Consider the following 27,964-nt stretch of genomic DNA (forward strand, 5'->3'; position numbering starts at 1 on the left):
GACACCTTGAGCCAATTTTAAGTGAAAGAGACATGATACAGCCAAGAATGGTGACCCATGCTCAGAATTGGTGCTCTGCATTTAACCCATCCAAAGTGCACACACACACACACGCACACACAGAGCAGTGGGCTGCAGCACCCGGGAGCAGTCAGGGGTTCAGTGCCTTGCTCAAGGGCACTTCAGTCGTGGTATTACCAGCCTGAGACTCGAACACACCACCATAGTGTTAGGAGTCAAACGCTCTAACCACTAGGCCACGACTTCCCTAATTTATTTTACAGAACTAGTGCAAAAAATGCTATAATTTTTAACACAAAAACATGTTCTATTGTGTCGAACGCCTTATAGAAATCAACAAATAATATAAGACTGTTATCTAATATGTACTCATTATAATCCACCTTGTCTCAAATCAATCTAATATTGTTACTAATATGACGTCCTTGAACCATTTAAACCATGAATCTAAACCGTGTTTCAATCTTTTAGCAAATATATGTGCAAAAACCTTGGCATCATCATTTCAAAGACTAATAGGCCTCCAGTTGTCTAAGTGTAGAATATATTTTTATGTTTTTTGAATTAGAGTAATAATAATCTCTTGTTTTAATGAGTCTGGCGACTCTCTTTTATCTATTGATTCTTTATATACTGCAAAAGTGATCCTGAAAGACTTTATAAAATTGATTGAAAAGTCTGTCATTACCCGGAGATCGATTATATTTTAAATACCCAATACATTCTTTCATTTCCTCCAGTTTTATCTCTTCATCCCAAAATAATTTGATATCCATATTAATAGTTTTTACTTTCCCAAACCATTGAGAAATGTATCCAGATCAAAATGAACTGAATTAGAGTTGTAGAGATGCTGAGTGACATATTGGATATCTCCTTCTGATCCTCCGACACTATATTATTTATTAATTATATATTTATTGAAGACATTTCTCTTTACCAGGTAAATATAGTGTATGGAAAGTCAACAAAATTGTGTATTTTATACAGTCTATGCTTAGAACCTAGTAATTAAATACAAAATGGATGTTAAAATTGAAAAAGGTCCAGTTTAAAAAAGAAAAAGAAAAATAGATAAATCATTCACAATAAATACTGAAAGAATACTGAAAGAATGATTTTTTTATGTTTATAAATCAATTTTTTATGGGTTAATGGGTTTCAAAGGATGATTCTTGAGATTTTAAGTTTTCAAGTGAAAAAGGCAACAAAGAAGACTGTTTTTTTTTTTTTTTTTTTTTTTTTTTACAAAGGCACTCTTGCCATAAATTAATCTATTACTTTTTCTAGATAATTTTTAACAAAAAAGACCTTTCCAACGATATATAGTTTGTTGTGATTAGATCAGGATTTAATTGTAATATACTGAAGTAAACGTTGGGGGCCCACCGAGGGGCCGGGTGACAGTTACCAAAGTTAATTTGTAAAGGTCATGTCATCCCATACATCCTGTAAAAAGATGGACTAATGAAGCAGAGCAGGATTTACAATCTTGTTTTGACCTCACTGATTGGAGTGTTTTTGAAGCTGCTGCCACCGATCTGCACTAGAACGACCAGACACAGGACCAGTTTCTTCCCTGAACACACCTGGCAATAAAGCTCATTCTGATTCTGATTCTGATTCTCTACATTAGATGGCGCACTGTTCCTCGCGGTGCCTTATGGGTAATATCCGCTGCGCGCTGATCTGCCATTTTGTTGTTGAGCTCAGAGCAGGCACGCAGCACATGATATACTGTAAATGATCAATACTCCTCTCTTCTAGCGGGTCAGAAGTACAGCCGAGACACGATGCTGTCTGCTGCCCAGCTGCTGGATGAGTTGATGGGTCGAGACCGGAACCTGGCTCCGGACGAGAAGCGCTGTAATGTGCGCTGGGATCACGAGACCGTGAGTGACTTACTCTCTCTCGCACAGGCTCTGCAGATCACTACACTACCTGAAGAACAGATCCGGGTGTGTTTGGGATGTATATGATCTTACTGAGCAGGTGTTGTTATGATCTGTTAGCTTGTGTCTCATTGAACACATGCACTAAACACCAGACTGCAGCGTCCCGCCCTCCTCTTTATATCTTTATTATGTGCTTTTCTAAGATGAAACAACTTTTATTCGTTTGCAACAAGTTCTGAGCGTCAAGCTTTTGCGTGGAACTCATCCAGCACCGTTTGAGCAACATATAACTGTTCAAATAATGAGGAGAGGGATGATATTACCATCTTAAAACTGACAGACAAATCACACACGAGCTACGCCCACACTTGCCAACTCTCGCGAGACAAATACGCAACTGGAGCTTCAAAAACAAGCCCAATATTATTTGATAATTTATTTTCCGCATTATCATTTATTAACAATAAATGAGCCTGCAACATATTAAACTGAAACCACTGCTTTATTAGAAAAGGATAAACTGATTAGGGGAAAAAAGGATACAAATAAATAAAAATCAGGGAACTGCAACAAAGCGGAGAGAACGCACTTTCCTCATCTCCGATCACCTGTGAGGCTGAATCGGATGGGAGAGAAGGAAAAGGACAAAAAGACAAGAAGGGAAAGACAAGAGCATTAAGGGTAGCTATAACATACGCGTTGAATGTGATATTACTCCAATGAGGGGGATAAGGGGCGGATTCAGCGGAATGTTTTGATGAATGTTACGCCACAGCACTTATATGATTGCACTGATTTGGCTATATCTGCAAGCAGACAGTGTCAATCAATGTATTAGTATCAATTTACACCATAGATGTAAAGAAAACGAAGTTGCTTGTCAGATTTTCTTACAAACAACCATATATTCTTAAATAAGCCCCAAAAAACGCAACCCGCAACCCGTGCTGTTTTAACGCGACTTACAAAAAATATCGCGTATTATAAGCGGACTTGGCAACTATGGCTACGCCGAAGAGGGGGACCTTATAGATACAAAAGTTACCCTATCTTTTTAAAACTGAGATTTATAGCTGAATAAGTAAGTTTTCCATTGGTTTGTTCGGATCAGATGATATTTGGTTGAGATACTGTTTGAAAATCTGGAATCTGAGGGTAAAAAAAAAAATTAAATATTGAGAAAATCACCTTTAAAGTTGTCCAAATGAGCATGTATGAGGATCTCTTTGGTCTTGAGCCAGTAAAACAGAGTTGAACCTGTACAACCTCACGCTACAAACTCAGAACACCCTAGCAACACTCTCAACACCCTAGCAACCACACACTCCACAGCAGCATCTTGGTCTCGTGGTGAAGAGTCTTGTTCCTTCAGGAAATGTAGAGACCATTGCTGCTGCTTTGAGAATCATATTAAAGTAATATTTTAAGTGTTTTTTTTTTCTTTTCTTTTTGTTTTAAGAACCATTATTACAGAAGTGACATGCCTATAAAGTATGTCCTTAAAATAACTTGTGTCATGTATTAAATATACTATATATATATGTGTGTGTGTGTGTGTGTATATGTGTGTGTATATGTGTAAAATATATATATGTATGTTATGAAGTGTGTCATGTTGGACACTTCATGCAATCAACTATCACAGCTTTAATTACATGGTATTACATGGCTATTACACTCTTGTTAATGACGAAATAGTTTATACGATTCATACACAAAATGGTTGAGTGCATAAGGATGCAGTTACAGTGATTGAGGTGAACTCTAGCAACATAACAATATACTTGTAAGTAGTGATCGACCGATGTATCGGTTTACCGATATTTTTCCCGATATTTAAGCATTTTTCCATAATCGGGTATCGGTTTTGTAATATCGGATTCGCCGATTTACGGCGCCATCTTGTGGCCGTTTTGAGATTTCCGCCATTGCAGCCCGGGCGTCTGAGGTGATCAGTCAACAACAACTCAGTGCACAGGTAAAGTATATGTTCTACTTGGTTTGCTTTAATTAATCAACTTTATTTAACATAACAGACATGCACAACTGAGATCTGAGACATAAATTCCTGATATAGTTAATTTATGCAGCTTGTTTCTAAACAATTGAGACGAACTCATCGAGTTACGTAGTGTTCGTCATGTCCTGCTCCAATAAAGACGTATCTTTAAATGAATTAAATAAAACAGACATGAATGAGTGCATGTTGAAAATAAAAAAAGTTTTTTTTATTCTTTTATTATGTGTTTTATGTTCTGTCGCTGTTATTCTGTTGTACTGCGGAGCTTCTGTCACGAAAACAAATTCCTCGTACGCTATGTGTAAACATACCTGGCAATAAAGCTCATTCTGATTCTGATTCTGATTCTGAAAAGCGTTGAATTTAATTCTCTATCTGTTGTATTTGCTCACCATTAGTCTAGAAGAGAAAGTTTGTTCATATTGCTTAGCAACTGACGGATGATCTGGAGGCTTAAGCACGGCCACTGAATGAAACTTTTGACAAGATTATCTTGTTTAAACACCCTAGATTATATTTTAATTTACTACATAACAAATATTTCGCTAATACACATATAAATATAGCCTACCGCTTTGTGGAAATTAATTATTTATTATCTCCATGCGCGATCGCGGTTGATTAAGTTATAATCAAACAGCACTTTGTCAGTTGGCATTTCATGATTAAACATTAGATTAAATTTAGATCATAAAATGCCAACTGACAAGTGCTGTTTAACTTTATATAGTCTCGGGAAAAAAAGTTCGTTCATATTGCTCAGCACCTGACTGGGTTGATGATCAGGAAGCCTCAAGCAATGCCACTGAATGAAACTTTTGACAAGATTATCTTGTTTAAACACACTAGATTATATTATCATTTACTACATAACAATTATTTCGCTAATACACATATACATATACCGCTTTGTGGAAATTAATTATTTATTATCTCCATGCGCGATCGCGGTTGATTAAATTATAGTCAAACAGCACTTTGTCAGTTGGCATTTCATGATCTAACGTTAGATTGAATCTAGATCATAAAAAGCCAACTGACAAGTGCTGTTTAATTTTATATAGTCTCGGGATAAAAGTTCGTTCATATTTCTCAGCACCTGACTGGGTTGATGATCAGGAAGCCTCATGCACGGCCACTGCATGAAATTTTTGAAGGAAGCAGGCTTACAGGGCAGAATGCTGAAAGACTCTGTTTTCTACACTAAAACCTAGTTCTGCTTAACTGGGAGTATTAAGTTACACTACTAAATAGCTATGCACTCCTAAATAGCCCTCCCGCCCCCACCAATATGTTAGAATCATTTTTGTGCTTTATTTTTTTACCCGTTTTTATTTTTTTACCTCATCAAAGCTTTTATTTTAAAACAAAGACACTTGCACTTGCACAGTGCACTTAAATTTTTTGGACTCAGACCCCTCTATTTATTTGTGTATAAATATAAAGTTTTTTTTGTATGCAAGGAAGGAGTGATTGTTATAAATAAAATGTTTTTTTTCAGCTCATTTGTGTTGTAATAATTGTCAGAAACAGAAGTATAACAGTAAATAAATATCGGTTCTGCATATCGGTTATCGGGTACATAAACATGCAAATAATCGGTATCGGTATCGGTTATAAAAAATCAATATCGGTCGATCACTACTTGTAAGTCACAATACTCCTTGCCATGTTACCATTCACTTTCTGTCCTGTTCATGTATGTCATTTGTGCTGTATGTAAAATGAGTGTAACCTAGGCTTTATTTGAAGAAATGAGTCCCAATGCAGACAAACTTCTAACCAACTTCATTGTTGGTTACAGTGTCTACCTTTTTAATTATTTTTTTATTAAATAATAATTTTGTGATTAAATACTTGGTAATCTAAAGTACAAGTATGTTTATTTTAAACTTTTTTTTATTTTTAAATCCATTTTCAAATTATTGAAAATTTCTCAAATATTAATGAAAATAAATCAAATGATATCTGCCATTGGTCACCCTGCTTTCCAAGATAACAGGATCGGCTGTCAAAAAAACAGTGTCAGCCGACCCCTAATAAGAGTATTCGTGAGGATTTAACACAAGTGTTCACTCCGTTCTTCAGGTCTGTAAATACTACCTGTGTGGCTTCTGTCCCGCTGAACTCTTCACAAACACACGATCAGACTTGGGTAAGGACCGCTTCTCAAACACATTAATCTCGTTTTCTTCTTACAGTCCACATTGTCATCTATATTTTTCCCCCAGGTCCTTGTGAAAAAATCCATGATGAGAACTTGAGGAAAATGTAAGTCACGACTGTGTTATATCCCAAATCAGATGGTAAAAAATAAAGAATAGATTTAGTTTCGTTATTTAATTTACTAATATATTAATATATAACCATTAACATAACCACTCATTTAATAATTTTTTTAAAAACTGACATTAGATTAATTAACATGAATTTCCTCACAATTTTCTATTATATCATTAAAAAAATCTATTTCTTTTTACTGTAATACCCGGGCAGATTTTTTTATTCCCATTGATCTAAATGGTGATTGTCATTTACTCTATAAAATTATTATTATTATTTGATGGTTTCTAAAAATGATCTTGTTAAAAAAATTAAGTAAAATAACCCAACAGTATTATTGAGTGTAATTTTTACCAGTAAAATCTTTAGAATTTTTATCATTTTCATGTAAAAAAAAATCTTGTGTAATAGAAATTATTTGTTTGCTGTTTATTTTTTGTTTTTTTATTGTACTTGTATTTTTGAATAGTTTTTGCTATGAAAATTGCCTAAGATGCTGACATGGCATTAAAAATATGCTACTACATCTACCCGAAAATTATTAATAATAAAAGAAACGTCTAGTTCTTGACTGGTTTCCTTTTGTGGTTCTGCATCTTATTTGGGATGAGTCTTCTTTGGTAAAGCCTGTGACTGCTGACTGTCTCACGTTGTCTCAGGTATGAGAAGAGCTCCCGCTTCATGAAGGAAGGATACGAGCGAGACTTCCTGCGGTACCTGCAGAGTCTCCTGGCCGAGGTGGAGCGCAGGATTCGGAGGGGACATGCGCGTTTAGCCCTGTCACAAGCCCAGCAGAACTCTGGAGTAAGTGTTTCCATACCCTTCACTGTCCTCATTTTAATAGGACCATGTTTTGGAACATATTTATTGCCTGCTCTTCAGCAGCCGGGCTGGTTAGGACAGTCTATTAAATTCATATATCTGTTCTCTTAAAGACGTTGGTACACTGTGTCGAACACAACTCACTCCGAACTCTGATTTCCAGGCACCGGGTCCCACTGGGAAGAACGAGGAGAAAGCTCAAGTCCTCACCACGAAGATCGAGGAGCTCGTCGTTCAGGTGGGTTCTGCCCGTCATGAGCTGAGAAGTGAGCACAGATGTGTTCAGAGAGGCATATAACCGTGTTTGTGTGTGTTCAGATCGAGGAGCTGGGCTCGGAGGGCCGTGTTGAGGAGGCGCAGGGCATGATGAAGCTGGTGGAGCAGCTGAAGGAGGAGCGGGAGCAGCTCAGTTCCACTCCTTCGGTGAGTGACACGTCCAGGTTTGAGCAGACATACGGACTGGTTTTGTGTTTAGCTGGTAAGAGGTACTGACGTGACTTCTTGTTTGTCAGACGATTGAGAGCTTTGCAGCTCAGGAGAAGCAGATGGAGGTGTGTGAAGTGTGTGGCGCTTTCCTCATAGTTGGTGACGCTCAGTCCAGAGTGGACGATCATCTAATGGGCAAGCAGCATATGGGATACGCCAAAATCAAAGCCACGGTCGAGGAACTGAAGGTGAGGAGACGGTCAACCTTTTGATTTTAGGGTCTGTTAAAGACATTTAGTCCAGTCCTATATTTTACAATATAGTGAGACTCATTTTGTAAGATGGACCCAGAAAATTTCCATCACAAATAATGCTCTCTTTTGTGTATTGAGTTGTGTATTAAAATAATTGCTTTGGTTTAAGCCATCTACAAAAATATGCGATTTAGATTTTTGGGTGGTTGAAAAACGAATTGTTTTATGATAATTTGGGTAATGCATGGATTTTAATGAATGTGACTGGCACAAATAAAAAAGGTCATATTTACACCATGATTTTCTGTTTGATCCCACAGGAGAAGCTACATCGGCGCTCGGAGGATCCGGAGAAGGATGAGCGAGGCAAGAAAGAGAAGGAGGACCGGGAACGTGAAAGGGAGGAGCGCGAGAAGAAACGCAAAGAGGAGGAGGAGAGGGAGAAGGAGCGAGAAAAGGAGAGGGAGAGAGAGCGGGAGAAGGAGAGGGAACGTGAGCGGGAGAGGGAACGGGAGAGGGACAGGGAACGGGACAGAGACAGGCGCAGGAGGAGTCACTCCAACAGCAGACACTCCAGCCGCGCATCAGACCGCCGCAGGAGCCGCTCGAGAGACAGGAAGAGGTCCAGGAGCAAGGAGCGCGACAGGAAGCGCAGCAGGTACACGAAACAAACAGGCTGAGCTGAGAATCGGCAAAACTATTTTCGAAAACCGTTAACTGATAAAGTTTGTTTCAGAAAATAACAAAACTGGTTCAGCGTACTTTACGGTCAGCTGTTTTGGCAGTTGTGATTTCTGTGATTTTTTTTTTTTTACTGATGGAGGAAATCTTACACGTCAACAGGAGCCGTGACCGAGAGAGGAGGCGCAGCCGCAGCCGCGAGCGCTCGGACAGGAAGCAACGCTCTCGCAGCAGGGAGAGGAGGAGGTCCCGCAGCTCTGAGCGCAAGAGCCACCGGCACCGCAGCCGCAGCAGAAACCGAGACAAGGACAAATCCTCTCGGGACAAAGGTGTGGCATTTAATTCGTTTATTATTGTTTTGATCAAAGCTTTGAGTCTTTGTTGACCTTGAAACAGCACTTAGGGTTTTTATTTTTAAAAAAATTGCTTTTATTTGTCATTGTTTTTGGATTTTGTTGTTTGTTTTAGTTTTCTATGTTTTGTTTGATTTGTTGCATTTATTTGTTTTGTTGTGTGACTTTTGTTTTTCAAAATGACAATTTTGACCAATTTGTTCAGAGATGTTTAATGGAAGAAGTAAAATAAAGAACATTTTAAGGTAAAAAGAAAATTCATGTAATTTTTAACACATCTATCATAAAAATTTTTTTGGGGGTTTTATTTTTTCGTTTGTTGTGTTTAATCTTTTTTTTTTTTTTTTGGTGGTATTTATTTATATATATATTTATTTATTTATTTATTTATTTTTTGTTACATTTTGACTTATTTTAGCCAGTCAGAGAGATTTATTGGAAGTAAAATCAAGAACCTTTTGAAGAGTAATTTTTTCTGTAGCTCCATGTTTATTTATTTTCTTTTGACGAGCAGAATGCCCTCAACATCATTGTTACATCAGATATTTCGAAAGGGTTTTACTGGATGAAGTTTTAACCTTTTAACTGTCACCCCCATTTTTGAACATAGACGTGGAAGTACACTATTCACACTTAAATTGTTATAAATCATAAACGCTTTTGAATACAGACCAAAGGTTGGTCTCTTTTTAAAGAAGACAATCTGCAGATTATTGCAGAAGTGAAATCATTTAAAAAAATTAAAGCATAAAAAAGTTATAGAAGTTTAAATTTACTGTAAATACGTTTATTATTTTATTTTTATTATATTTTATATAAAAAAAATATTTAATAAAATATGTTTTAATCCAAAATTGCTATAAAATTAAAGCCATATGTCTAAATAAGTTGTGTTCCAAATTTGAAGTTAATATGAAAAAAATTTAGGTTCATATGCAATTTTGTTTAGGCGTTATACCACAAAAAGCCACCGGGGGCCATTGAAACTCCATTGAATTTTTTGGATGCATTTGTTTGTCACAAATGTATCAATTTCTCTCTCAATATTATGTCTATGACAAAATAACCACCAAATATGGAATCTTGAAACTCAGACCTTTCCAACGATATGTATTTTGTCAAGATTATGAAAAGTTTTGATTCTAAAAGACCGTAATATATTTGGAATATGACCCCTCCCACTAAGGGGGAGGACCACGCTAAAAGATTTTAAAGTACGATTTCCATGGTAACGCAGTGTTCGATTTCAAAATGGTTTTCATAAGATGAATTTGGAGTATATAAGCTTTCAAATGATATATAATTTATGATGATTACTAAAATATGTGATAGGGAAAAAGGAAGCGGAATAGATTTTTTGTAACAAAGGTCAGAACTCCAGTTATGATGTATATGTTTTGAGGTGCACTCTTTTTATAAATTAATCTTTTACTGTTCCTTCATAATTTTTTAACAACAAAACGTGGTCAAATATCTATTTAGGAGTCTTAGACCTTTCCAACGATATATAGTTTGTCATGATTAGATTAGGATATAATTGTAATATATTGAAGTAAATTTAGGCGTCCCGTATACGGGATGGTGACATTTATCAGGTTAACTGACTTGCGAAACTAAATCGAATATGCCATATTAGATAACCATTTCTGTTTATTGTCTTCTTGCAGACCACAAGGACTCCTCAGATGAGAAAAGGAGCAGCAGAAAGGGCTCGGTTGAGAAGTCTGAGCTCTCCAAGTCCAAGTCCGTGGAGGCGGAGCCTCCCAAAGAGGAAGTGAACGGCACCGCGCAAGAGCTACATTCTGAAGGTGACACACAGTCCAATTAAAACTGATCTGATAGGACCTCAGATCAGCCCCAGGTAAGTGCACCGTCCCGTCCAGCCCGGGTCTCTCCCCCTCTCCCCTTCCCCCCCTTTTTCTTTCAGTTCTGTCTGTGATTTTTCTTCCTGTTTTTTAATAGTGCATCGTAAGTATGCACTGAAGATGGGGACTAGGCTGATGAAACGGAAGAAAGTAGAAAGAAACAAACCCAGAGGGAAAGGCCAGTGTAGCCCTGAAAAACATGCTTGGAGGTACCTCGTTTTGTATCGGTCATACATCTGTCTCTTTAGACAAGTTCTCTTCCAAATTTACGTGTTTTACCTTTCTTTTTTCCTAACTCTACCTTTACTACTTCAACCTTGTTAACTATGCTCGCAGTAAGATTAAACTAGTTAAATGATTGTGTGCTCATATGTATGTACTTGCATAAGCACACAGCATTTTACCATCTGATGTCTGTAAGGTGTTAATAAGAGGTCCAAAGAGTTCATTCAACTGCATTGAATACATATGTATGTATTTTTTTGTTGTTGGAGTTACATGGATATGTTGCACTTTTTAACGCCGTCTGTTCTCAAAGTCGAGATCCGATAGCTTTGGGATGATTGAAGTGTAGGGTTAATGAATTATTGCAGCTGACCTCCGCACCTCACACAGCGTTGGTGTTGTGAGCGACACCCCCCCTCATGAAAAGCCAATTAAAAAATCAAGGATACTGTCAATCTATGCAGGTATTCACCAAAGGTACTCCTTTCACTACCCACATCCATTTGAATGCTGTTACCTGTGAACGTGTCTCAGAGCTTGATGTTTATTTACCCGGTCTCTTTTCTCCCCGTTTTAAATTTTCTCCGTTTTGTTTTCTGTTGGGTTCAAGTGCCAATGGTTTACTCTATGCCTAAATGGGTGGATTTCAGATTTACAGATGAGCCTAATTGATATCCCACAGTTACCCATCAAACCAGATCAAGCTCAAAACCATTATTTCTTCTTGTTTGTGTCACTTATTTTCATTTTGCCTGTTTGGTAACCAGTAGGGCTGGGACTATAAATCGATGCAGAATCGCTTCGTGGATCGATTCTTAGATTTTCCGAATGCATCGTGATTCCTCTGGAATCGATTCTGAGCTTCGATTTTAACAGCAGATGGTGCTCTAATCTAGTTTTTATCTGCACACTCAAATGTCATGAACAAGAGTGCTAAAGAATGCTTGTGCATTGGCCGGGAATTTTATGAACAATTATTTTAGGTTCAAGTGTCTGTAAGGATTTGGAAACGAGCAGAGTGCGGGTGTTTCTAAAGCAAGCAGTGCCATCTGCTGTTCAAAACTAATCTCAGAATCGATTCAAGAAAGAATCGCGATGCATTCAGGAAATCTCAGAATCGATGCTGAATCAGTTCTCGATTCGCGATGCATCGATTTATTTTCCCAGACCTAGTAACCAGTAATAGGTTTGAATTAGGGTTGGGTGATATAGCTAAACAAATGTCAGTTCATCTTATTGACAGGGATGTAACGATTCACTCAAATCACGTTTTGATCTCTCAATTTGATTCACAATTTTTTTAACAAAATTAGATTTAAGACTGATTATAAATTAAATGTGTTCTTTTATTATTGTTTCGACCAGGGCTGCACGTTTCTTTGTGAAATTGATAATAACACTATAATAATATTTTAGTACAACATTTGCATATCAGTCCTCTTTTATTGGTTTTGATTGCTTCTATTGTCCTCATTTTTAAGTCGCATCTGCTAAATTACAAAATGTAATGTAAATAAAAAAAACAAATTGAAATTTTGAAACCACAATCATGAAACAGTAGATGAACTGAACGAGACGCAGATTCACACACTGCCAGCAGGTGGCACTTAAAGTGTTTCCTTGCTTACCGCTGTAAACAAAACATCGCTGCACTTATTAACTTTAATATGCGTTATACTGTGGCGAGTATCATCTAAACTCTTCTAAAGACAGCCAGTTTCCCCAGACATGCATTCATATAAACTCCTACCCCTAATTAATTTGCGATTTGTTTGGCATCTCAACCCGATTTGAATTGTTACATATTTGAATCGATTGCCATCCGACTCAGTTAATCGTTACATCCCTTACAGATGAAACTAAGCACATTTGAGAGCTAATAAATATGTTCAAAGGTTGATTTATTTATTGTTTTGGTCTATAATAAGAGGAGCCACCATATCACTATTGTAGCTTGTTCAAAATGGCTACAAAATTAAAAATTAAAGTTGCAAAACAGTGCAAATTATAAAAATAAATCTTGTGTATGCACAAGGGCTTATAAGTGATAATTTATTTTAAAACAGATTAATCGCATACGTTTCTGCTAAGAAATTACCCCCTAAACTATAAATTAAAACCATTAAAAAGATATTACAAAAGTATTTTTGCGAAATTAAGCAGAATTTTTTTTTCTCGTAAATTTTCAACGCAAAGTTATTCATTATTGTCAGCACTAATATAATAATACATAAGAATAAACATTAATATTTACTTATGTTTGATCACAGTTTTGAATTGGTTTCAAGCTGTTTAAGTTTGTATGCATTGTTGCGATCCATCACTGCTGGTTCTCTCAGGGATATTGGATATATATCGCTCAGGGCTACTGTGAATTAGCTTGTGTCTCGATGCAGGTGTGTCTTTTTGAAGTAAACTTTTCTTACTCTCTATCCTGTTTAAATTCCCTACTTGTGTTGTCCTTAAAATAGCAGTGCATGCTTTCAGAGCAAGACCAGCCACCTACAGAGTCACAGTCTGGCCGTATAGAAGAGGGATCTCAATTCTTTAAATATATTTTGTGTTTTACTTGTGTGCTCGCCTTCAGTCATTTGTATTTGCAGCCGAGCAGCTACTATCACTGCTGCTGCTTATGTTGTAAATATAAGCCTTTATAAATTTCAAGATGAAACATTTGATAACTGATAGAGTGAGAAGATAAGTGATCCGATGTATTTATTGCCAATTGGACATGGAAAAAAAAGTGGTTTGATCATTTTTGAAACGCTATGTAAATGAGACTGGTGTAATGTTTTTGGTTGTGCTGTAAATGGGTCCGGTTTCATGTACTAATAGGGTTTCTCTGACCATTTGTGTACATCAGGAGGAGTTTGAACAGCTGCGAGAGGAAGACCTGAAGACCTCCATCCGACAACCCACCTCCGCTGCTTTAAAACAAGGTGAACCACAGATGTAGAGGCCTATATGATAAAAATGTAAATGGTCCCCTTTTCAGCGTTTCCACAGGACCTTTTGTGTTTTTTCTTGTTTTTTTTTCAATTCTGTTTGGTTTTCTCTGGTCTCACTGCTAAGAGCTGGCGTAGATGCCCATGCAGGTCCACCATTACTTCTGTTAGTATGCCTTCAGAATGAATCAAATAAATACTTGTGGCATGTTTGCTCTGTACAGTCCGCTCTCACTTGACACGTCGGAAATATTTAACGTTTTGTTCAGACTTTATTTTGACTGGAAGCCTTAAAGGTCTCAACTGCTTTGGTTTTCCCCTCTGTGTGCTCAATCCCAATTCTTTCCACGATTTTAGTTCAGAGAAGTGTTTTCATTTTGTTCCAGTTTTAAAAGCCTGTATTTGTCATGAATAAAAATGAAGAAAAAAATGCTGTTGTGTTGTTTTTTAAGACGCTGCATGTAAAAGATGACAGAACTGTGAGCTGACCTGCTCGCTTCAGATATCAGAAAGCTTTTCCTTGTTAAACGTTTAACGACCAAGCAGTTTTGCTGCTGTTAGTACATCATAGGTAAAAAAAAAACTTGATAAAATCTGACAGTGCCAAAATATTTAGTAGTATGTTCAAGAGTGTGTTTATTCTACAATTTTATTTTATTTCATCACTTTAAATGGGTCTCATGATTTCCTGGAAAGGCATGTGGGTTCACTTAGATGGCCATATTTGTGGCTATTTTATTGAAGATGGATTTTCTTGAAGGTAAATGGCTGACGTCTCCTAACCTGTGAAGACTGTTTGAATACAAACCTTCAGACTCACGACCTTCATGTACCATGGTAAACTGGATAATTTTTGATTGTTAACCATACATCTTGGCACTTAATGTGACACACGTTTTCTCTGATTTTAAGGACCTGAGAATAATAAAATAAAAAATCCTTTTGGTTTTATAAATTAGCCAGTTTGAATTGAATTTGAATGGTAAAGTCGCTTTTTCTTCAGCCCAGAAGTGGTATGCCGATAAATCTGCATAAAATCTGAAAATATCATGGTGAACTCTTTTTGTTGAATAGATAAAAGTGAACATATTTGAGTGTTAAGCAGAGATTTTTCCGTAAACCGAAGCCCCTTGAGGATAACTGTCTCGTGCAGTTATTGTGTTGTGTGTGATCACGGTCAGTAGATGGAGACACAATTATGTTCTCTTGAATTAAAAAACAAACATGAACCTGCAAATATGACCAAGCAGAAAGATGGATTGATATTTTGTTGAGTCATTTCACACCCAGTGCAAGGGAAATCCTCTCCCACCCTTCCCTTTTCCTTGTACTTCAGATCTGAATTTACAGTGAGGGAACTGCTGACATACAGGCTGTATCATAAAGTATATCCGCCTGTATGTATATTAATGATTAAGCAAGTAGTCAGTCATTAAGTAATGTAGGCTATGTATGGACTGTTTAATGTTTGTAAATTAACAATACCATCCACCTCATTTAAGAAGCCAGCAGAACTGAATGCCTGTTTAATTTCTAATATAGTTTTGTAAACAATCTCTTTCAATTAAATGCTTCGATTCACATGAGAGTGTTAGTTTTTTCGACAAAGTTTAGATTCTGCCTGTGAATAAGGGCCAGTGTTTTCTTTCAGAAATACGTGGTTTAAAAGATCTTGGTCTCGTGTGTGTGTGTGTGTCTATATATATATATATATATATATATATATATATATAGAAAGGTGTATGGTGTATATATATGCTGCTATAAATTTTGCGCTCATGCATATGAATTAGTTAAATCTGACGATTCCTTCTTGTTCGTCCAATCACATACCCTAATTAATATTCATGAGGTAAATATATGCCCTAGTAGGATTGGCTTCCGGCAAGAGTTCCCAAACGCCCTCTACGTCATCATAGTCGCGTTTAACTTTTCAAACGGGACCCACACACACACACACACACATTCGGGACAGGGGGTACTCAACGGAATCGGAGAGAGCGTGTGGCTGGGACAGTTTATCGCCATCGTTTCCTATATCGGATTATCATTCTTTTTAATCCGTAAGGGACATGTCTAAATAAAGAGGACCTGTTCAAACCGGACTGGATAACATTATTTAATAGCGAAGTTAGTATATATTTATATATTTTTTCTTTTTCTTAAACGTCGCGATGGATTATGTTAATGAAAGGACTGACACGGAGAGGCAGGACTGAAGATGTTTAGCGGTTAAAGTTTCTGTTTGTCACTGCACGCGCAACATGTGTTGTACTGAAACGAGTTATTTTGACAGCGGAGCACACAGACTGTGGTTTAGCTACTAAACTTGACATTTGCGATTGAATAATTATACTCTTCCACATGCTAAAATGATCTCGGAGGAAAGAAGCAGTCACATCTCTAAACAAGCTCTCGGCTTCCCTGTCGGGTTATTGATCCGCTCGCCCAAGAGACGCCTGGCGATGCTGGGCAGAAAGACCAGCAATGGATCTCTGCAGTGAGTTACTCACACACTTGCGCATGCCGTTTGTTTCCTTTGAACACACTTGTGACACACAGAAAGAAACAAGTGTCCCGTGAAAGCATTTGAGATTTAAACACACTTAAACAAGGGTGACAGTGATGGCATTGTATAGCAGAATAACAACCAGTGTCAGCTTTTATTGTAAATATAAGACAACTAAGCATCTCTTAGTATGTGATTATGCACTTTCTCATGTCGTTTGACCTGAAAAATGTTGCTCTAATCGTGCAATAAAAATACATAGTGTAAAAAAATACTGTAGGCTACATGTAAATTTGAGACATGGCACTAAATTGCTCTGCTTCTCTAATAATAGAACTGCATCTTGGCAAATGTGAAGAAGGGGCACACCCTCAGTGAACTGATAAGCTTTAAATAATTTTATATAATTGTAATATTTAATATTATAATTATTTGAAATTATGTTAAATCGTTTTTACTAACTGATATCATATTAAAAACAAATCCTTCATACTGTTACGAAAACAAACAAAGCAACTCTCTTCTTAGCAGGGGTTTGTATGGGATCCGCAGTCTATTACACTCATTGTATCTAAAGCAGACTGAGTGCAGATGCTCACATCAGTAGCAAGCTTTTAAAGTGATCTTAACCTTCTCTCTGAGGTCCAGCACGTCTGATAGCACGACTCAGTCTGTGGAGAGCACCGGAGTCCGGCAGCCGGCCAAGAGCAAGATCCGCCGACACAACAACAGACTGACCACGGTGTTCAACCGAAGCCCTGTTCTGAGAAACAGACGGCCGGGTCAGGACTGCAGGACCCTGCAAGCAGCGGACGACCCCGCAGAGCTGTCCAGCCAGAGGACTATCCCAGGGATCCTCAAGATATTTGGCAGTGACATCTGCCAAGGAGCCAACTACAAGAGCGTGCTGGCCACCAGTCACTCCAGTGCCAAAGAGCTGGTCAAAGAGGCTCTGGAGAGGTGAGGGATGCACTCTTGCCAGATTCAGAATCAACGTTTTGAGTTTTGGTAATGGGGCGATTCAACTCGCTATGTGAGTTTAACAATACATTTCTTCAAAAAAGGGCCCAAGAGATTTTATATACTGCTACTCTAGCATCATTGTTGGTCATGATGATGTGTGTCCACACTGCTGACATGTTATTTAGAAAAAGGTCAAACACAGGCAAAACTAGTGCAGTCAAACTAATAGTGATTAATCGCATCCAAAATAAGCTTTTTTGTTTACATAATACATGTATGTGTACTGTGTATATTTATTATGGTTATGTATAAGGTTATATGAACCCTGAATGAGTGTATTTGGCACAGATATGGTGTCATACGTCCCAACTTGTTTCTTGGGACTGCCATGTTTGCCATGAGAATCCAGCTCTTTACGAGTCTAAATAAGTCAGAATGCATGAAATATCATTAGACCTCCCCCTTAGCTGTTTTGGTGAGTGGTTTTGGTCCTGCAAATCTGTTTTTGATAGTTATTGATTCAGTAGGATTTTTTTCTGTTGTTTTCAATTAATCAGTACTTCAAACCCAAGACTTAAAACACACTTAAATACACGTCAAGTAATTGGTCTCTTTCATCGTAGACTTGTTATTAGTCCAGCAGGGGAAGGCCAACAGAGCTGTTCTCTTGTTTTACAGGTACTGTTTGGAAGAGGAAGACTCCAGTGCGTATGTGCTCTGTGATGTGATTGGCCGAACTGGATTGGACAACGAATGGAAGACAGAGTGCTGTCGGGTTGTCGGTGACCACGAGAAGCCCCTCATGTTGCAGGCGCTCTGGAAACCCAAGGATGGATTCTCCAGGCGTTTCGAGATCCAGAAAAGAGCAAACGTGGAGGCACAAAGTGCCAAGAATACAGACACCATCACTGCAGGTATTGCAGCAATTTATTGTGTGAACTTATTGGTTTAAGGTTAAAACCCCCACCTTTCTGAAATGCATAGATTTTTACGAAGCCCATCCTTCTGAAAAGCAAGGTGTATGCTGATTGGCCGGCTATCCAGTGCATTGTGATCGGCAGTGTTGTAAATACACAACTTAACCACTGATTTCTAATTGTGTCCTCTTTTGGAAGGCCAAACTAAGTTTTGCTTTCACAACGAAACACACCGTTGTGTTTCTCACTCCACGACATGTCGGCGGCAGCAGCAACAATACTAAAGCAGGAATAAAAGTTACGCCTTCTTTCTTTGTGTAAACATTTGAGCGATGTTATGCAAATCGTCACACACAGTTATGTAGACGTGTGCATGTTTAAATGAATTGTTTTAGGAGGGTCTGGACGAGTCTTAACTTTATTAAAAAATATCTCTATGGGTTTGAGACTTTAGTCTTTGCAACTTTCGGGATCTTATCTATGTTTGTAACACTTGAAATCGCATCATGTGACCCCTTTAAAGTGGCAGGCGGCAAAACTGGGCGCTCTTATAATAATCAGAATGTTATCATGCATCAGTGTAGACGCTGATTTAGTTATCGCTGTGGTTATTGTTCTCGGTGTGAACGGCCTTTAGATGTGTTTTGACTAGCTGAACTTTGATCTATGTTCCAGTTGACACAATTTAGGAATGTTTTAACAGAGTGAGGTGCCTCAGGGCTTATCCCAACAAAAGCCTGTCAGCAAGAAGCTTAGTGAAATTGCTCTCTCAGAAGTATGTTTTATTGGGATAGTCCCATCAGCTCACACACTGAGCTTTCCCACCGCGGTCCAGCCACCAGCATCGGAATGGCCGCTTGTTTTTCTTTCTGAGCGTGTTTCCTGCACTCTTGAGGGTGTTTTTTCTTTGGCATGGCGCTGTGGTGTTCCTCAGGGCTCCCTTGAGAATCGGTGACTGGAGAAGCTCAACCCCCCATCGCTGTGTGTTCTGACAGAACAATGTAGACGACCGCCCATTTCCACAGCTGATAACGCCCCGAGTGCCACTGGGTGTGAAAGCCTGAGCTCTGACAACATTTCACAGCATTCTTCAGCTCTGTTTCTGTTACGGCACCAGTCTCGGGGACAGCTACTTTTAAAAGTAATGCATTACAATATTGCGTTACTCCAAAATTTACTTTTTAAATTAAAATTAAATTAAATTAAAATTATGCATTTAGCAGACGCTTTTATCCAAAGCGACTTACAGGCTATCAATTTTAACATATCATGTGTTCCCGGGGAATCGAACCCCCAACCATGCACTTAATAGCGCAGTGCTCTACCAATTGAGCTACAGGAAGTAATGTTCTGGGCTTGCTTGTTTGTTTTAATATAAAAAGTTTTATTTTTGGGCAAATGTAAAAGTCGTTTCACACCTAAATTGTTTATTGGTATGGTTAAATTGGATCAATGAAGGTCAGCAGCACTGGTTAATAAAATGGGATTAAATGCAATACTGGCAAGGGGCAGCGCAAGTGTTTTTCTGTGGTACGTTGTTTAAATAGCAAATGCATTTGCGCCCATGGGCATGCTGGTCTAAAAAAGAGGTAAGTTCAGGCGTATTGTTGGCATGTTGCTATTTTGAAGAACTAAAAATAGACCGCCATAGACCAACTCAAACCAACTGGTTTATTGCATGTTGCACCCAAAGACATCTGCGCCGTGCTCTTTTGACCATGCGATTAGATCGTTTACACAGGACCCGTAAATATGCTTTTATATATAGGAGTCTGCTTTTCACAGTTTTTTCCTCGTTTTGAGGAAAACTGGATCTGTTTTTGTTGTGTGTAAATACACGTTCACATTTAGTCTAGAAGAACAACTGTTAAAATCATGCTTACACAGCGCACACAACGCATCCCAATTACTCTCCACATGGGGACAGGAAAGATGTCAGTCAATCGATGGGAAAACAAAGTAACTGGCGTTACTTGTTTGAAAAAGTAATTACAAAGTAATGTCTGCTTTACTACTAACTTGTAAAAAGTAATAATTGTAATGCATTACTTCTAACACTGTACCTCACTCCCATCGATAGTCATCTTATTGCAGATCCTCTGAACAAAATGTGGCAGATGTACAGCTATATTTAGAAGAATGTGTGAAAGCTTAATCTTAAAGCATTTAATAACATCTCATTTAATCCGTTTTGGCAGTTATGGCCTAATGCTGCTTTAAAATTGTTGCTCATGCAGTAGAAGAAATCTGACTAAGCTATAGTCAGTGCTATTATCGTCTTAAGAAATGGTTGTCCATAAGTTTTTAGCATGACAATGTGAAATCTTCTGAATTTTTTGAGTTGAAGTCATATTTAAAAAAAAAAACCTTTATCCCCTCAGGCCTGAATGCCCAGGTCCGAAACCTGCAGCATGCTCGTGCGCGGGTCACCTCTCTGTTTGTGGATGGGACGAAAGAGGGGCTGGATGTTTTGGGAATCTGGAGGAGCTTGAGTGACATGGACGTCTCCACTATGGGAAAAGAAGCCTTTGAGACCCATAATGCACCTCTACAGGAGGACCCAGAGGCAGAGGCTGATAAAGAGGCCCACCGCCTCAACGCAGAGAAAGAGGAGACGGAAAGCAGCGATGACAACAACACACAGTACTCCATCCACCTCCCCTTTGATTTCCCATATTTCCTTCTGCTGCAAGGATACAACCACAGACAGGTAGGAGCTCCAGAGATGTCCTTATTCTGTGGATCTGTAGTTATTGTTCTGAAACTGTAGATATCAATGGTTTCCTTTAAGATTTTCTTATTTAGAGATAAGCATTTTTCTGAAACCTTAAAGCTAAAATATTCAACTTTGGAGTGCATCCATTTCCACACCTTATGTACATCAGTGATTTAGCAAATCATGTGGCTTTTTGATGAGAACTTTTGGCTTTTAATGTTGAATTCAGTAGTTTGTTGCTCATTTAAACAGTTTTTTTACATGTTAACATATAAATTGTGTTTATTTATTTGTAAAACAGTCATCTGTATAGTGTACACTTCATAAGTTGAAGACAACATAGCAGTTGTATTTGATACAGGTTGCTCAATATATTTAGTTGAAAAGATGTTGCCTATGGTATTTCACTAAACATCCTCATGCTCATTGGCTGGCATTTATTTAGATACGCTTGTAGCGTAGGGTAGTGATTTGAAGAATGAAAACTTGTGAAACACATTTAACCATTTTATTTAATATCATGTCACAGTATGCTCACATTTCTCATCTGGATGTTAGAAGTTCTCCTCAAGTTTCCAACAAAGGTTTCCTATCTATATTATCCACTAACGTTTCCCAACCAAACATGTGTCTTCATTTGGAAACAGTATAGGTTCTAACTTCTTGTTGTTAAGTGTTTTGTGCTTGTGCAGCCCCGCTGTTCCTCCTCCATGCACTGTCAAGGGTGTGCGAGTTTTACATGTACACACTACACTGGAAAACCATAAATCCACAACGTGACCACAGAAATAAACAGACATTTTTAAAATGCCATTCACAGGCCATTTTTAAAGCTTTTTCAATGCGCCATGTTTACAGCTGAAACACGATATCCAATGAGAATCCATCTACAGTCGATCTGATTGCGAAATATAGTGAGTAGAGCGAAAACAGAAAATAGTTTCCGAAGTAGGGAAAGTTACTATAGTTTCATTTAAGATTATGAAGACACACATTTCATTCTCTTGCTCAATGCGTATGCATGTGAGAGAGCGATGAACGGGTTTGCGGTTCTAGCAGTAATTACATGTCTATTGTCTCGTTTAAAAGCTGAACTATAATCAGGAGTTGGTGAGGACATGTGCACTTTACCGAAGGTAATAATCAGCATTGTTTACTAAGCCTGCGGTGACACGACTCTTTCTGCCACGCACTGCTGTTTCTCTTGCTTTTGGCCATAGTCCCTTGAGGCTCCACGTTTTTAGCTGGAAAAGTTAGTATTGCTGTTTCACAATGTCTACACCGGATTTCTCCCGTCCTTTTATATATAATCAGCAAAGCAATGAATACTGGAAACTCTCAATTTGAGGAAATGTTGTAATTAAATTAAAATAGACATAGTCAATTTGTTCTCATATGGGGTTGTGTTTACCTCACTCAAATGATAAGACATGCTACTAACTGTGTGTGTCTGAATTCAGGGAAATATCAATCATGTGACTTTTATTTCTGTGATTTTAAATGTTCCAGCAGCAAAATATGATGAATTATGTTGATAAAGTAATGCTTGAAATCTACACTGTATCTGGTCTTGAATGAGGGCTAGGAGTCATTTTTTCCTCAGTTCTCAGTCTTTTTCCAGTCTGTGTCAGGGGAAAGGAGCTTGGTAAATGGTTGAATGAGAGTGAGTTTACAGCCTAAAGTGCTTGGGAGATTATCTTGGGTTAAGGGACTCGGATCAGCTCTATGTCAGTCACACATAATCCTGAGAGGTGCTTCTCCGGAGCAGACAAATCATGTGGTTTAGCAGCACAGAGGGGATCAATCGATTAGCAGTGCAGTCTGTTTTAACACCTCAGTTTAAGCAGATGAAGAATTTAGACAATACGGTCTTTATGTTGTACTTCCTCGTTTCATTACAATCAATGGTCAGTGCACTGGGATTACATAACCCATTGATTCTTGAGATGTGACACAAAACATGTCACACACCTTTGTCTGACATAACAGCTTTTACACTTTGAAATTAATCAGTGTTCGAATGTACATCATTTTCAAAACATTCCCTGTCTATAAACTATGATTCAATCCTTAATATCGATTAAAACGTTAGAATTGTAAATATTTATCTTTAAAAGGAACATGGCACATAAGGGTTTTAAATAAATCTTAATTGTATGTAATGTTTCACAAATGTACCTCAAAACTATACTTTTTGTAAAAAACTAAAGATCTTTATAAAAGCATGTATCAAATCCGGCAGTATTAAACTCAGCCTTTTTCACGAAGGTGCTATTTGCATAATTCTAGTGCTAGTCCAGCAACATTAACTCTGCTGAATGTTATTATTTAAATATATACATCATTTTAGGTAATCACACAATTTGTAAAGACATTTTGGGGATTTTTTGTAGGTCCTGATAGTATCTAAAAACATTTCAAAGGTAAAATGTTTACTGCATTTAGTGCAGAATATTGTTATATTGTTAACACAATTAGATTTTCAGTATTCATAATAAATATTTAATGTGATGTAATTGGTGTATCTAGACCGTGTTGACACATATTTTAAGTAGCCCCGCACATGACATGCAAGAAAAAATCTATTTCTAAAAAATTAGTTCTCTTGATTTATAAATCGTGTGTGTGATTTGGCAAATCCAGGGAACAAATTAGTAAATTGTTTGCACAATTGATAAATCAAGGGAATGAAATAGTAAATCATGCACACGATTTAGCCTATTAATTTCTTCCATGTGTGCAAGCTCTGTTATATTGAGAATTAGACAAAGAAAACAGTTTTACAGATTAATCCCAAAATCTCTAATCCCTAGTGTATAAATCTTTTTACTTCAACCTGTTTGTCTCAGTACTTAACGGTCAGAAAGTTAAGATTAATTTCAGATTCTGTTGGCACAGTTAATAAAACGTCCTGTTTTTGCTGTTAATCTCTTCTCAGGACTTTCTGGTCTATCTGATGAGTGGGAACAGTTGTATATTTGGCTCCTCCATTGAATCCTCCACTGGTAACAATGAGGAGACCCTAAAAGTGGACGTCTTACTCTTTGCCCCTGACATCCTACCTCAACACTGCTGTGTACAGCGTCTAGACGCCACCAGTGACCAGACCAAGGGAAGTAGCAAGATGCAAACCATGCTCAGACCCCTCCACAGCGCACTTGTTACACACAATGGCGTCCCCCTTGATGACGAGGTTGAGTTGTGTCCGGGGGACCTGGTGGGCCTCGGGCAGCACTATCTCTTTATGTTCAAGGACCCTACGGTCTCAGGAGCCTTCCAGACCCCATCCTGGATGGCCACTCTGTGTCCTCCAGCCACAACGTCACCCTGTAAACTGTGTGGAACGTCCGTCAGGAGGAGGAGGACTCAAAAAATGGCCGCCCGTTGGAGGGACTTGGAGGGCAAGGTGCTGTCGTTGTCCTATCAGGTGCAGCATGAGGAGCAAGTCTTGGAGAAGATTCTCAGTATGGTGGACCCAGGAGGGGAAGAACCCAAACTTACTCCGGCCTTTCTGCTGTGTTTGTGCATTCAGCACTCTGCCACCAACTTCAAATTGGTTCACCTCCGGAAATTGCTGCTCTCTATCGCTAATCAAGTCCAGCTAACCATGTTGGTGAGTGGGAGTTTATAGAGTACTAAAAGCAGCCAACACCACAGTAATACCATGGAGCTTTGGAGGTGACACGTATACGTATATATCTGTGTGTGTGTGTGTGTGTGTGTGTTTGTATGTATATATATATATACACACACAATGGTTTATTAGTTTAGTAACCATTTAGTGCTATGGTATATTGTAGTATATGATCTCCATATGATGCATTTTAAAACCATCTGATAGACAACATGTTTGTCATAAGAAATTGAAAGTTGGTACTCCTAAACAGATCTGTTTTTCTAAAATGTTTTTTCTCCTCCTCTACAGAAAAGAACAAAAGAACTCGCAGCTCTGCAGCCAGACATGTGAGAGAGCTTTTTTCTTTCTGCAACTAATCTTCTTTCACTCGCCTCTCTGAGATAAGAGCAGGGAACTTAAAGGACGGCAGTAACTAGCTCATTATCACCCATGGTGCTGTGGGTGCTCAATTCACTGTTGTTTTCTGTGTGGTGCCCAATCATGACCCGAGATAAGGCCGCTTGAGCGTGCCATTAACTGTTGAAGTGTACAGTAATAAATAAAGTGCTAAAGTGGTTCAGGCTCTGATTGTCTCATGTGTAAATTGTAGATTTGGCCAGCAGAGAGCTGGCATTTTCTAGCAGTTGATGTTTTCTGCTCAGTCTACATCCTGATTTTTTTATCTTTTACCTCCATATTGTGGTGAGGTATACAGCTTAGTGGTTAAAATGGAAGTACTAAATGGGGGAAATTAACCTCAACATCTTTGATTTTGTGATGATGGCTTGCTTACTTCATAAACCAGCTTTTCTTTGTCTTATTTAATTAGTAGTTAAGGTGGTTGGGTGGTTGGACTTTTAGACAGACAGATGTTTGGTTGATTGGATGGATGGATGGACGGATGGTTGGGCAGACAGATACATAAATGCTTATATGGATGGTTGATGACTGATTGTAAATTGGTTGGTTGGTTAGAAATATAAATTAATATATATGGTTTGAATTAAATGGTTAGACATAATGATATGGTGATTTGGTTTGTTGGTTGGACAGACGTGTAGACAGACAGAAAGGTTGAAAGATGGATGGCTAATTAGACAAAACGACATAAATGTAAAGCTGGATAATTGGTTGGACAGACCAATCAATAGGTACAGGGACAGATGGTTTCTGAGTTAGTTGGATGTACATCTATATATACATATATATATGTAGATGGATGGATAGACACATAGCTGGAAAGATCATTGGCTAGACAGAAAGATTGGTTTGTTGCTGGGTTGGTTGGACAGATATTATTTTTTTTTAAGTTACGGAGGTATAAATGGTTGGTTGGTTGATTATTTTCAGCAGATAGATATATGACTGAACTATCTTATAGATGGGTGTTTATAGGAAGATAGAAGTCTGGTTGGTTGGATGTACAGATATTTTATATGTATAAATAGTAGATTGGTTTGTCAGACAGAAAAAGGGATGGCTGATTGCTGGTTGATTGGTTAGACAGGTAAGTGGATGGTTGTTTAGATATATGGATGGTCGGTTTGTTGGTAGAAAAAAGAGATTTATAGTTGGATAGATGGTAGGTTTGGAGAATCAATGTTGTTATGATAAAGAATGGATGATTGTTTGTTAGATACAGACAGATGGTTGGATGAATAAATGAATGTATAACGTGTAACCATTGTGCTTACTATGATACAGAAGCACTAGTGATACGTCGGAAGAGCAGCATGTGTTGAACATCAAGGATCTGATCCCAGGCCTGCAGCCACTGGTGCTGTGGATGTCCAACTCCATTGAACTTCTGCACTTCATCCAACATGAGGTCCCCCTGCTCTTAACATGGAGACAGCAGGACAGACAGGAAATGGACAAAGGTACAAGCCTTCGCCCTGTGTTCTCCTAAATTATAGTTGTTGCTTTAGTTATTGGTTCGTTTCAGCTTTTTGTTTCGGAACAAAGGAATGCTGGTACTTGAGGTCTTTTGTGAATGTGCAATAACATCATGTCTTCATCTGCTCAGAATCAATGGATTGTCAGATCCAGTCCACACGTGCTGCCAGCGAGGAGGCCATGACAGTACTAGAGGAAGTCATCATGTTCACCTTCCAGCAGTGTGTCTACTATCTCACTAAAGTAAATACAAATTAAAGACCATTATGTCTGTTTAATGATTAAATTATTAACAGTTTTGTGTGGTTAAGGACTATATTTACTATTTTACTACTAAAAGTATAACCTTTTACTAATTGTTCTTGATACGTAATGTTTATATTACATTAAATATGTTCCTCCTTTCCCTAAAGGATGTAAAATATGTGAAACAGGACATAACCGTGTAAACAGCATTTTGCGCTTCCAGTCTGTAAGCCAAAATAAAGTCATAACAGGGTTCAGTTGAGACATTGGGATTGGCCATAGCCACTGGTGAGCAAGATAACTTGTTCTCTCCTCCCAAAAGAATCGAAAACAAACATGTTAACTGTGTATTTTCTCAAGGCTCAAGTTAATGACAAATCCCTGCTTCTTTTAAACGAGCGTGGAATGTTTTGGAACACGATGTTGACGACATTTATTTTCATTTCATGCTTTAGTTGTCCTTGATAAATGTCTTAAAGACATTGTTAATCAGAAATTGTTATTTTATGTCTATTGTTATTTTCTCCATGGAGCATAAAGGAAATTGTGATTTTAAAAAACGAACTTAAAAATGTTTAATTTTTAAATAAAAGACCTGAAGTACTTTATTAAGTTGAAGTACTGAAACTGCTTATACTAAAACTAAAATAACTATATTTTAATGCTAAACAGAAATATATAAAAAGATCATAAAAACTAAAAACTAAAAATGTAAAAATAAAAAACTGACTATTAAAAAAAAGGCAATTAAAAATAAGAATGATGCTACTGTATAACAGTATGTAAGCAGTGCTAAAATAACACACAAACAAAATGTCATGAAACTCATTCTCTATTCAAATCAATTATCATTGCATCCGTTCAGTGGTGAGTCACCTTGAAGTACAGACTAGTTGCAGATTAACTTTGTGGAGAAATAGTAAATGGAAAGGTTATGTCTTTCACGGTCCAGTCACTTCAGTCTTGTCCTAGAAAACAACTGAGATATCAGGGGTTAAGAGGACTGTCAGTGGAGCAGACAGGAAGCCCAAAGTTACCCATCCTCTGCCTGACGGAGAAGCAGCTGTGGACCTCCACATTTGACTCAGAGAGTTCATCTGTTTCCTGAGCAGGAAATATTCTGTTCTCATCACCAGAACGGGAGAGGAGTGTCCAGTTAAAGCAGTCATAACTGCCAACAGGATATTAACAGTTACCAGGAGTTTAGTTTCTAAATCATTACCATTGGAATTTCCTTGAAATTTAGAAGCCAGTCTGATATCTGTTACCTGTGATGTCAGACTGTGTTAGGTGATCGGTTGGTGACAGGAA

The 27,964-nt window shown here is 37.9% G+C and overlaps 2 protein-coding genes across 7 annotated transcripts in view; both read left to right on the forward strand.

Annotated features, from left to right (window-relative positions):
• Positions 1–1,676: 1,676 nt before the first annotated feature.
• On the forward strand, positions 1,677–14,211 carry LOC113046570 (luc7-like protein 3). 5 transcript variants are annotated; one of them, XR_003276125.1, is made up of 12 exons: positions 1,677–1,913; positions 6,025–6,091; positions 6,168–6,207; positions 6,879–7,023; positions 7,205–7,279; positions 7,360–7,464; positions 7,554–7,715; positions 8,042–8,379; positions 8,565–8,731; positions 10,423–10,616; positions 10,718–10,829; positions 13,709–14,211. XR_003276125.1 is itself a non-coding variant. In XM_026207388.1 (11 exons), the coding sequence occupies exons 1-10, from the start codon at positions 1,815–1,817 to the stop codon at positions 10,581–10,583; spliced, it is 1,359 nt and encodes a 452-aa protein (XP_026063173.1). In that variant the 5' UTR covers positions 1,677–1,814; the 3' UTR covers positions 10,584–10,616; positions 10,718–14,211. The 5 variants fall into 5 exon arrangements, 3 of the variants coding, with proteins under 3 accessions (XP_026063173.1, XP_026063174.1, XP_026063172.1); XR_003276124.1 differs by having other exon boundaries at positions 10,423–10,829; XM_026207388.1 differs by having other exon boundaries at positions 10,718–14,211.
• Positions 14,212–15,556: 1,345 nt separating this feature from the next.
• LOC113046571 (ras-associating and dilute domain-containing protein-like) overlaps positions 15,557–27,964 on the forward strand; it is a 29,244-nt gene continuing 16,836 nt past the window's right edge. The window contains exons 1-8 of one of the 2 annotated variants that reach the window (XM_026207391.1): positions 15,557–16,290; positions 16,942–17,259; positions 17,941–18,176; positions 20,561–20,889; positions 23,834–24,508; positions 24,821–24,858; positions 26,216–26,391; positions 26,538–26,650. In XM_026207391.1, coding sequence (XP_026063176.1) covers positions 16,163–16,290; positions 16,942–17,259; positions 17,941–18,176; positions 20,561–20,889; positions 23,834–24,508; positions 24,821–24,858; positions 26,216–26,391; positions 26,538–26,650 — 2,013 coding nt within the window. In that variant the 5' untranslated portion in view covers positions 15,557–16,162. The remainder of the gene's footprint in view (positions 16,291–16,941; positions 17,260–17,940; positions 18,177–20,560; positions 20,890–23,833; positions 24,509–24,820; positions 24,859–26,215; positions 26,392–26,537; positions 26,651–27,964) is intronic. The other variant, XM_026207390.1, reaches the window with a different exon arrangement.

This window comes from Carassius auratus, chromosome 28 (genome assembly GCF_003368295.1).
Source record: "Carassius auratus strain Wakin chromosome 28, ASM336829v1, whole genome shotgun sequence".
NCBI lineage: Eukaryota > Metazoa > Chordata > Actinopteri > Cypriniformes > Cyprinidae > Carassius > Carassius auratus.

Coding starts and splice junctions, on each gene's coding strand:
- LOC113046570 (XM_026207387.1), top strand. CDS start 1,815: ATGCTGTCTGCTGCCCAGCTGCTGGATGAGTTGATGGGTCGAGACCGG. Junction 7,280..7,359: donor TCGAGGAGCTCGTCGTTCAG/GTGGGTTCTGCC, acceptor GTGTGTGTTCAG/ATCGAGGAGCTGGGCTCGGA. Junction 8,732..10,422: donor CAAATCCTCTCGGGACAAAG/GTGTGGCATTTA, acceptor GTCTTCTTGCAG/ACCACAAGGACTCCTCAGAT.